General features: G+C 34.3%; 1 protein-coding gene across 4 annotated transcripts; it reads left to right on the top strand.

Annotated features, from left to right (window-relative positions):
• The first annotated feature begins 1,875 nt into the window (after positions 1 to 1,875).
• Positions 1,876 to 5,452, top strand: LOC119640209 (zinc finger protein 658B). 4 transcript variants are annotated; one of them, XM_038038053.1, is made up of 7 exons: positions 1,876 to 2,481; positions 3,112 to 3,227; positions 3,294 to 3,484; positions 3,546 to 4,528; positions 4,600 to 4,785; positions 4,836 to 5,161; positions 5,214 to 5,452. In XM_038038053.1, the coding sequence occupies exons 3-7, from the start codon at positions 3,392 to 3,394 to the stop codon at positions 5,345 to 5,347; spliced, it is 1,722 nt and encodes a 573-aa protein (XP_037893981.1). In that variant the 5' UTR covers positions 1,876 to 2,481; positions 3,112 to 3,227; positions 3,294 to 3,391; the 3' UTR covers positions 5,348 to 5,452. The 4 variants fall into 4 exon arrangements, with proteins under 4 accessions (XP_037893981.1, XP_037893980.1, XP_037893979.1 ...); XM_038038051.1 differs by having other exon boundaries at positions 1,877 to 2,481; positions 3,038 to 3,227; positions 3,284 to 3,484; XM_038038054.1 differs by having other exon boundaries at positions 2,378 to 2,481; positions 3,284 to 3,484.
• Positions 5,453 to 11,641: the final 6,189 nt, after the last annotated feature.

The raw sequence follows: 11,641 nt of genomic DNA, 5'->3' as shown, positions 1-11,641 counted from the left end.
TTTAAATGAAAAGAATTTTTTCTCTGGTTAAATTTATTGCATGTGTATGTCTAAGATATAATCTAAGTATCGATCCTTTCTTCCCACAAAAGATTGTGACCAACTTAAGGATGTGACCAGCGTAAGGTTGTCGCAGAAAGGAAATTAATATATTTACTGTTTCGATAATTAATATAAAATATAATATTATATTTTATTATCATTTAAGATTCATGAAAATATTAAAATAAATGGTTGTTCGGCTTACCAGCACCTAAGTAAGTAAAAGAAGCAACACGAGCATTCAGGTAAACCACTTCTCTAAGCACTTTCAATATTTTCGACAAAATAAAATCCACGACAAAATTTGATACAAGCTAGTAAACAAAATATTAAATTGTAACGTAAACACTGCCTTTCTACAAAGTCTGATAAAATTCGCGATTATAAAATTTCTTAATTTCTTTTATTTTACAAGTTACCTTAGAATTAAACCAAAGTCCTCGCTAAATTCCCTGTTGAAAGGCAAAGCACAGAGTCGCGATTATAAAATTTCTTAATTTCTTTTATTTTACAAGTTAGCTTAGAATTAAACCGTCACAATTAAAGTCCTCGCTAAATTCCCTGTTGAAAGTTAAGGCGCAGAGTCGCTTATAATAAATAAAAAAATTTCCAAAAATGGTTGAGTGCCCAACTAACATAATCTGTTAAAATCCATTGCAAAATGCGAATTTCCGTCGGCATTGCAAAATGAAAAATGCAAATTGCTTGGACATACGTATGTTGCTTTACGCTTTTTCCGTTTTCTTACTTTTCGATCCAATGTGTCCGTGTTAGTGGAAACAGTTGACTGCAAACGCATGGAATTGATAAATCGGCTGGTGGTTTTGGAAAATACGCGAACAAAACTTATTTAATTTAACAAGTTAGCCTAAAATTAGACCGCCATAATTTTTAAACAAAGTCCTTGCTAAATTCCCTGTTGCTTGTAATAAATAAAAAAAATAGTCAAAAAATGGCAGCTCTGTTAAATGGTTAAATGCCCAACTTACCAGAAAACAAAGGCCAGATCTGGTAAAATGCAAAGCCGTCGGCAAAACAAAGGTCCAACTCTGTTATATAGCAATTTAACATTTAACGAAGAATTTTAAAATAGCTATTTAGCAAAAATTATTAAGAAAGATTTTCTTGAGAAAAGGAACTTAAGAAGTTATCTTTAATCTCATTTATTTTTAAAGGGATTTGCTATTCTAACTTTTTGTATAAATTATATGTTACTCAAAGAAGTTCCATTTTTTTCATTTTCTTTTTTCTTGTTAGTTTTGTGTTCTCGCTTTTCTTTAGTTCCACGATTATTATCTTATTTACTATATTCCAGTATATAAATCACACCTAATAGATGTGTTCATTGAATGAAATTTAGAAGCAATTTTTTAAAATAAATAAGTTTTTAGTTTGCCTAAGGATATAGTAAGACAATCAAATGTGCAATTATATGAAAGCAATTCGATACAAATACATTTGTTCATGTTCTCCTAGAACTATACAAGTTATCCTGTATATATTTTAACGTTTTTTTTAGACCGAGATATTAGCAGACAAATTTTCTTGATATTGCAGATACTTAAAAAAAATGATATGGAAATAAGAAAAAAATTAAATCAAATCAAAATAATTATTACAATAAACAATCTCTACTTTACTCTTCGTCGAACAATCCCCATAATTGGTAATCAAATCCCAAGCTTAAATAATATGTTGGCATCCTGAATTATTACTTAGTGCTTTTGTTTGGCAATACCTTTCTTCTCTTTTTCTCTAAGGAAGATGGAAAAAGCCACTAACAGGGCTAGATGTACAAAACGTTGAAATGATGTTTCGCGTTTCATTCGGCTGAACGAGAGTGAACGGTTAAGAAAATTTTAAGGCGGATTAAAACATTAGTAAAAATAATTACAACTAGAATATCTAATTATTAGCAACTAAAAAACTTTACAAAAAAATGTACTCGTAAAGAATAAAGTTGAAATTTAATATAATTTTCAAGTAAAATGACTTCAAAAGGTTGCGTATTATTAACAAAAAACGCAAGAGAAGAAAAAAACGAAGCGGCCGCCATATTGCTTCTCTTGTCTGTTTTACACATATAGATGGCTGTCTTGTCATCGCACGGTCGATTTCGTTACGTTTGCAATGTTTGTAAGAAGAGTAGTATGTATAGTAGTGTTTTACCTTTGGCCCTGATGTGTGTGTGCGAGAAAAATATGGTAGAAAAATTGTTCCAACATCAATTTTCAGTGCATCTCATGTGTGATATTTTCAAGTAAATTTGTTAGAAAAAGAAAAACTGCAGTGACTGCTACCACTAAAAAAGCGGCAGATAAATAACAAATAAACATTCGAAAATTTGCTTACAAAAAATCAAAAAGGACCATAGTGGTGAAGAATTTTCGAGAAGTACTTGGTTGGAAAGAAACTTTTTGAAGCTGTTGCGTAAAAAAGGTACGAAATTGATTTGCCTCATAGAAATATATAATTTAAGAGTAAACATTTTTTAGTTCTTAAAGCGACATTGGCGATTTAAGTTATTCTATTAGACGAGCTCCATTTTTTTTGAAAAGTGCGTGAGAAATTTATTTGTCATCTTGATTTGATTTCTTTGCTCACACATATATATATTTTGCGTCTCTGTCGTCGCCATATTTGAAATCGTATTTTACTTGTTCTCCTTTTTTAGTGCTTTTCATTTTGTTGTTGTTTTATTTCATTCTTTCATTGAATTGCATTTCATCACCCTGATCTAATCGACGTACGATGAAATATAGCCGTCTCCTTCCAAAGTGTCTGTTTTATTTTAAGGCGCGAGTTTCATTTAGGTTTCTTCTCATTTTGTGCAGCATTGCCAAGCCGAAAGCAATTGTTTGTTTACTAAAGGACCGTTTCGGGCTTTAAAACGGGGAATTAAACTGATATGAACGTGTAAATTTTCTCAAAGTTTCCGGGTGTTTTGATTTAAACAAATATTTTTTACACAATATTTATTTTCTCTTATTGCAAGATTTTCTTTCAACCCTGCGGTCCTATAAATGATGGAGGATATTACAAAAAATATTATATTTACAAATGCTATAGGTGCCAATGTACAACCGGCTACTATACAATATCAGACAGCGGACGGTACTATTTTGAAACAGCCAAAAATTGAAGGACAGAAAGATCAGCCCACTTTCTATTATACCACAACAAATGTATGTATTCTATAATCAAACGTAATATAAAGTGTAAGTATTTTCGATATTTCCAGGGTAACGCAGCCACAGTAAATCTAGCCCAATTAACCACAGACGATAATAAGACTTGTTATATAGCACAACCCGTGGGTGGTTATAATTTTGCATTAGTTAATTCGGGTATGCAATTGAATCAAGGTGGCACTTTTGGTATAGCCACCGTGGATGCACAAGGACGTTTACAGATCGTAAATCAGAATAAACCGATTGCAACGGTAGGTTGTTGGGACGATTAAGAAGAGAGATATGGAATCATTTTCCTTGTTTTGTTTTCAGGCAATTTCTCCTTTACAAAACACTATATCAAATATAAGCTTTAAGTGTGATATTTGTGGTTTAATGTTCCATCACTTGGCTTTATTGAATCACCATAAACGTATACACGCCCAGGAAGGCGTAGAACAACAGCAGCAGCAGCAGCAACAACAACAACAGCAGCAGCAGCAACAACAACAGCAACAACAACAGCAGCAGCAACAGCATCAAAGTCAGCCGGACGCTATAGCGGTAGTAAACGCTCAAGGTTTAGTGCAGACTCAGAATATCATAACCGAAAATGGCCAGATGGGCCAAATACAAATAGTGGCTACTGAAGCACTAGAACCAGCCACATCAGTATTACAGCAGCAGCAGCAACAACAACAATCCCAACAACAACAACATCAGTCCAGTCATCAAGCGCAACAACAGCAGCAACATTCTGGTGAAGTTTCGGTAGGTAAACCTTTAAAATTGGAGCAAAGTAAGTGCTTAAGCTGTGGCCAACAGTTTCTACAACCGGTTAAACGTAAAGCGGTGAAGGCTGTTCGGTGCGACAGTTGCATTCAAGGCGAACAGGCTCAGCAAGCGTTAGCGGCGGCAAATCAAGGGACCACACCTTTCCTAGTAACTCCAGACGGTGAAATCAAATTCGAAATGAACGAACTGCCTAGCGGTAATTCTGAGTCTTCCATGGATTCCTTAAACGCCCAGAATATGCTACAAAATCAATTGCAACCGGTACAAATATTATCCGCCAATTCGCAAGGTCAACAACAGCTTCAAATGGTCACGAATCAAGGCGGTGGAAATCATAATCAAGCTCTCAAAAGGGAGAGTGGAACGCCCAATAACGAACCCTCGCCAGCAGTCAAAAAGAAACCATCTTCGGCTAAAGTAACAAAATGCGGCAAATGTAATGGCTCGGGGGTAGTATTTGTGGGTAGCGGAGCACCTGCTCACAAACATGGTTCTGCAGCAACTGCTACGATAAAAACAGAGTAAGTTACGGTCTTTTTTCTTTACCTTTTATTTTTGTAAAATTAGTAAAAAACGAAATACTTTTCTTCAGAACTCCGAAGCCTTTTACATGTAATATTTGCGGAGGCACTTTCTCACGTTATTCTAGCTTATGGTCGCATAAAAAGCTGCATAGCGGTGAAAAAAATTACAAATGCACAATATGTGGTTTAGCATTTGCAAAGGCTGTCTATTTGAAAAACCACGCTCGTATACATACGGGCGAGAAACCCTACAAGTAAGTATGCATTTTGCTCAAGAATATTAAATATTTCGAATTTTTTCCAGATGTCAAACTTGTGGAATGCAATTTTCGCAGTCACCTCACCTTAAGAATCATGAGCGGACACATAGTGGCGAACGACCGTATGTGTGCGAAGTATGCGACAAAGGTTTCGCTCGCCATGCGACTTTGTGGAATCACAGACGTATTCACACTGGTGAAAAACCATATAAATGTGAAATTTGCGGTTCGGCTTTTTCACAGGCAGCTCATTTAAAAAATCACGCCAAAGTTCACTCTGGTGAAAAACCATTTAAATGTGACATTTGTTCAGCCGCGTTTGCAGATCGTTTTGCTTTGAAGCGACATAGGGGTATCCATGAGAAATATGGTAAATTATGTTATTTGATTAAAAAAATCAAATACTATTTCTAATATTTAAGGACAAACCGCACCTCGTCAGCCCGCCCAAGCACCTCAACAGCAACAAAGCGATCAACAGCAAGTAGTACACAAGCAAGAAATGCCTGATATGGATGATGATGCTCAACACGAAGTCATTATATCTGGTTTATAGACATTAACATCTAGTAATCGTACCCGTAACACTAATAGCCACTCATCTAGAAGGCATCAAACTAGTGCTGGAGCGGCAACCGCTAACAATTCTTATCATCATCTTCATCAGCCACCACCACATAATAACCATCAAGCAACTACTGGCCTAGAATCTGCTTTTACCATGAAAGTACCCAATTATCACACAACGACGTCAGCACCTTCTACATATGGAGCTCATAATATTTATTATTCTCAACAAGCGCATTCCCAAGCTTATGCTCAAAATAATGTGCCCAACATTACTGATGTTCTCTCCTTAAACGCCACAGCTAGCGGGCACAATGCTTATATGTCGAATATGATGAATTCGCATCATCATAAAGGTTATCATTAAAAACACAGATTGTTGGGAAATAGGGGTCAAAGACAAAAGGTAAGCAAAGATATGCTTTTGATACATATTCGGCAAAGAAATAGTTTCCATTATTTATTTATTAGATTGTACGAAACACCAGAATTTTCATATATATAAAATCAGGAGATTTGTAGAATATGAATTGGTTCAAAAAAGTATTAATCTTTTAAGAAATTGAACGTCGTATGCATTTTTACTTTTATATCTGCGCATCCATGTATTATCGGCGCCAATATTCTTTAGACCACCTTATATATAACTTAATAATCAGAAACTTTCAAGGTTGATAAAATCGAAATAGAAACTAAAAACGAGAAACATATCCTTTTCTTGAAATTCAAGTAAATTAAATTTAAATTGAATATAATCTCCTTAGTAATACGCTACCGGCAAATTCTTGTCATTATTCTAAGTACAATTTTACTTATAGCAAATACTAGCCTCACATCTCAAACAAAAATGACCCCGCACAAACCTTTTCGTTGACCGAAGGTACTTATCACAGATTGCAGATGTGCGCAGGAACTAGATCGACTGGAAGCGTGCATATAGGCCTGTTTTTCTTGTCGAACCATGAAGCTGTATCTACAGCAAAAAAAAGTAATAATTGTAAATATAATGTAATTCTATTCTAAGCCCGCATTTCATAATGCTGGCATGCGGGATCGCATATATCGTAATATTTAGATCATACTCATCCAATCGGCCGTAGAAAATTCTATGTCTTGGAAACATGCTCCCACAACAATATTTCGCCGCATTCTGCTTTTAAAACGAAGTTAATCTTAGGAGGTTTTATTGAGATTATTTCTCCGAAACACTAAATTTGATATCAAATTATAAAAACTATAACAAGAGTTCGGCTGTTTGTTTTTCCTAATGACTAGTGATTCGCTGTAAGTCTAAAAATGAAAATTTTTAATAATAACAAAAGCCGAGAACTTTGAATTTCACTGACAATTAAACTCAAATCGATAAGACGTTACATTTACATTTCTTCTCGGTGAAAACAGGGAGGACCAATACGTTTAGTTTTAATTTAATCTGTCGGCGTATTCCAGAAAAAATTGGAAAAGGCGAAAAAGTCATATAGGGATGTGTAACTTGGTGTATTATAGCTATTTCGCTTATTGCGAATGTATGTAAATATAAGAAGATAATTAACGATAATGGAAATAACAAGTAATGCGGTGTTAGTTTTAAGACAAGTTAAATTAGTTGATTTACAACGAGCTTCTGCATATATATATAGCACTACATCATCTCCATGTTATTCTGTACTGCTCCATGGTCTTGTAAATTTCACACTTCTAGCTGTATGGGTCATCAAAGACTGCGACCTTTGCAGCGGCAGTAGCCATTGTATTTCATTTTATTTATTGTATTTTAATTCGGTAACTCGATAAGCATCTAAGTATTTGCTTTCCATTACAAAGTGTATTGCTTTTGCAGAGCTAGAAATTTTGTTTGGTAATGTTAGAACAATTGTGCATTTTGATTTTACGAACAGAGCTACAGAGGTACAAATACCTCGGATCATTAATATGAATAATCTTTTGAATAAAAATTACTATCAGATAAGTTTTGTTGGAGATGCAGCGAAACAACACAACACTTAATTAATTTCAATTTTGTGTATATAGGAAAGGCAGTGAATGGTTTCGTACCCAATTTCGCATTCAGATATCATGTGCTTGCTGCAGGAGTGTTAAAAAACTCGTCTCAAACTGAATATAATTTCTATCTTGTTATACCTCAAACCACTTCTTCCAGTAGATCAGCGTTAGCGTTGTGCGAATGCTACTGTTTGTGCAAAACGTCATATATTATCGAATTTTCAAGAAAAAAAGTTTAAAATCTCGTTTAATATATGTGGAATGATTAAAACCAAGCAGATAAACTATTTTATATGAAAATTTTTTGCATATTTTTTAGATAGTTTATACATTGGTTTGGTACCTATTGATTTTGCATAATTTAACAAAGGTAATTTCATTACTTTCAAATTTATCGATTTTCAATGGGCTTTGAAACCCTAGTGTGCTTTGCACACGGTTTTATTGGATCTCCGACCGTTAACAAAGCCAAATTAGAAGAGACTCAAAATGAGTCATCAGTTTGGAAATTTACATCTGATTCCAATACTGGCAAACGCTTAACACGACTTCCAATGGTCGATTGGGTAAATATGATACTGAATTGGACATCCAGCGGTCATTCAGTGAGGAAATGGAAAAATTGCAATCAGATGAAACCCTCAATTTAAGAAAAGGAAAATTGTTACAAACTTAAACTTATCCCTTTTGCTGTAGAACTTGATGGTTTTCAGCAGGAATTCGACGAAGACTGCAAAGTACTATATTGTTTTTACAGCATGACCCGCGAACTTATAGAAGTGTTGGAAAAGGATTGAAAAATAGTTTCTATTTGTAAAAATGCAATCCAATAATTTGGTTATTGGTAATTAATTAAGTGAGAGTGTAATAAGATGAGGACGGAGATTTAACCTCTTCGCTCTTTCTGCGGCATATTCAGCTATCTTAAGTAATAACGTTATAGTTTTTAAGTTACATCCTTCGCCCTTGCTCGTAAAGACACATTTTGATTTTGAAAGGAGAATAAAAGGTCTCTTAGGCCTTTGTAATTTAAGAAAATAGCGAAAAGTTCATGTGTGCACAAAACTTGTAATTCGCTCATTAAATAGTTTTTGATTTCGAATATTACTTTTCTAATAACCTCTTCCTCTGCTTTATTCACAGCAATTAAAGAAACAATAAAAGTAAAGATTCGAAAATAAGGAACATATTAGAAAGCATAGGTGCAAAAACAACTAAATAAATATATTATAATATATTATAATGTATTTTTTCACCGCATGTTGAACATATTAGATTAATTATGAAAATTTGGCAAAATATTTTAAATGCTGAGAAAGCTTCATATTTATTCTTCACAATTTTGCTGTTTTAGTGCTGCTCTGATTACTGTAATCGTAATTTTATATTGATGGTTTCATGGCATATTTTATAAACGAACGTTATATTGCGGTAAATAGTCAGATGAATTTGCAGAAGGGAAATTAATTTACCAAACCAATCGCTTACGACTAGATAGAAATTGCTTAGGATTATATGTGTTTTCCTTATGTTAAATATGTTTTTCTTAGGTTAGACGGATTTTCCTTTTGATTAGACTTTATAGTAAGTCTGCCATGGAAGGTGGATATTAACTTTGTAACACACAAAAAGAATTGATAAAGATCGCTATTTTATCATGTCAGTTTATTTACAATGATTTCCTAATTCGATTTAAGTTTGTCCGCCCGCTCTGTATGTCCGCAAGAGTTCTCAACCTGCAAGTCGTAATTTTTGAGATATTCTGACGAAATTAGATACAATGAAATATTTTGCCTCAAGGACGAATATTAACAAAAATAAACCTGGACGATAGCTTATTATTAGAAAAGTTTTTCTTCGGTTTCTGTCCTATGATGGAAAGACTTATTAAGTCTTGCTTGGAAAATCATTTTAGCGCGTTAAAATTTACAACTCTTTCGATGTTTGTTTCATGCATGTGCTTCTCCAAACGATGCTGAAACGCATTGCAAATAGCTTCTTTCGGGCAATGCATAAGTGTTTCTGAGCATTAAATTGTCGAATTTGTTAAGACTTCCTATCTTGTCTTCCACAGTTGTGTAAATTTCCTTCTCGAACTGGGCAAATTCTTTCAGGCGTCGCATCCCTAACATACAACACAGTTTCATTATTCTTTCTTTTATACAAACACTTTGAATAGCGCACGCATGTTTTCCGATTTATTCTCCTCTGCAATAGGGGTGGTGCGACGTCTCGCTACTCGAACGTATTTGTTCTTCCAATAAAGACATGCGTACTTACAGGAGAGCATGAAATGTTAATTTCGAACAGATTGCCTGAAGTATAAAAATCACGGACAATGTCGATAAAGACGGAAATACCGGTCAACTAAGGGATAATTCAAACACGGTGCTAGTAGAGAAAAATGTAAGATGGCCCAATATACCATATCTCCCTATTATGGTCATGGTGGTACCATTTCGACGGCCAATTCAAATTCACATATGGAAAATATACGTTATTATTGTAATTTTAGATTAATGAAATAAATTCTTAGACTAAAAAAAAAAGACATTGAGCACTAGCAGTACAGGCTATCGGCTCTAATATAAATAAATGTACATTAGATAATGAGCTTAGTAGTATTAATAAAGTATTACATAGAATTGATATTTGGTTCTGAAGCTGATTTTAGAATGTCCAAAGGGTTAATCGTTCCAATTGCAATACTTCTAGTCAAGGAAAAGTTAGGGCAGTCGCAGAGAATGTGCTTTATAGTGAGAGTTTGTCCACATCTGCAGATTGGGGAGGAAGACTTCTTCAATTGTATAACCAAGGCGAATTCACGAAAATGTTTGGATCTTGGTTTTCTCAACATTTGTTGGATATAGAGGTGGAGTTAATTGAGGGTTAATGCAAGAGTAGTGTTGATGATGGTATTGTAAATTTCCTTCTGCAATTTTCTCTTTAACTTTTCTTCCAATGTATCTTTGAAGATCCAACTTTTCCATGACATCAGGAGCAGAAGCAGCACACTTTGCCGCTTGATCAGTCTGCTCATTTCCTAATAAACCGATGTGACTTGCTACCCATAACATTTTAATTTCTCCGTCGGGTGTAATAATTATACTCCTTAATTTGTTGATCGAAGTAATCAAACTTCCTGTCTCAGATATACCTTTGTCTTTTGTACATTTTTTCTCTTGAAGGCGCTGAAGTGAACTTTAACACGTATTCTCTTTTCTAAGTCAAAAATCAATCAATTAATTTTTAACATATTCTTCCTTTCCAAAGGTTTAAGAAAAAAAAATTAATTAATATTTGATTTTACCACGCTATTCATTTTGATTCGAAATGCAAAACTTTTTTTTATTAACTAATTTCGAATTTTTTCCTTTTTTTTAATTTTTTAATTTTTGCTCCTCACAACCTTTCAGCAAGAAATCTTAAGTGCAACTCTCCCTTCTCAACAATCCCAATCAAAAAAAAACGCCTCAAAAGAAAAATTGCTTTTTATTTCTCTGTAGTAACTTTATAAAATCAAAGCACAGTCTTTACACATCTCTTCATGTTACGGGTGTATTTATTAAAATCGTTGCATAATTTCTACAATTCCGTCATAAGAACGAAGATCCATCATTCTAATACCGGGAAATGTGCATTCATTTGAATGAAATCTTTGTATATCTCTTCTTCATTTGGGTAGCCCATATTATCTACAACATAGTAGTCTTCAGGAATGATGTATATCTTTCATAAATAACTGAAACGGCATTTCCATGCTGAGGGTTTTTTGATTTCGTACACAGAGGTTTAGCCCGGTTTTACGCTATCCTTGCTCGTGTCTTTATTTTGCGCGTTACTAAAGTACTTGTTCTACCTTACCGTCCTTGATAAAGTATTTCAACTTTGAGTGTGCATCGGACGTAGCTCGTTTGTTTGAGATACTGGATACGTTCTCCCAAGTTGCTTGTTTCTTCCTTCCAATTATTCTTGTTTACCCCAATTCCCTGATTGCTCGCAGCTTACAGATTTGTGAGAGTCGTTTTGGCAAATAATTTGATCTAACAGTTCTATTACTACGAGCAGTAGGCTTGCTCAACCGACAACTATTTTGCCAACAACTGAAATACTTCTCAGCCAATTGTAACAGTTCTTGAAATGGTGCCAGACTGTATTTGTCAGGGAAACGCGTTGTTGCGAAAATTCCGTTCAAACTGTATTAATAATGCACATAACGCCACGTAGGATAAACGTTACTTTCGCCATCATTGCGATCTTTTATAAGTATTCTTGGCCC

Source organism: Glossina fuscipes, unplaced genomic scaffold, assembly GCF_014805625.2.
Source record: "Glossina fuscipes isolate IAEA_lab_2018 unplaced genomic scaffold, Yale_Gfus_2 116, whole genome shotgun sequence".
Lineage (NCBI taxonomy): Eukaryota > Metazoa > Arthropoda > Insecta > Diptera > Glossinidae > Glossina > Glossina fuscipes.
Note: the sequence above shows the minus strand (reverse complement) of the source record. Positions and strands in the feature narration are given on the sequence as shown.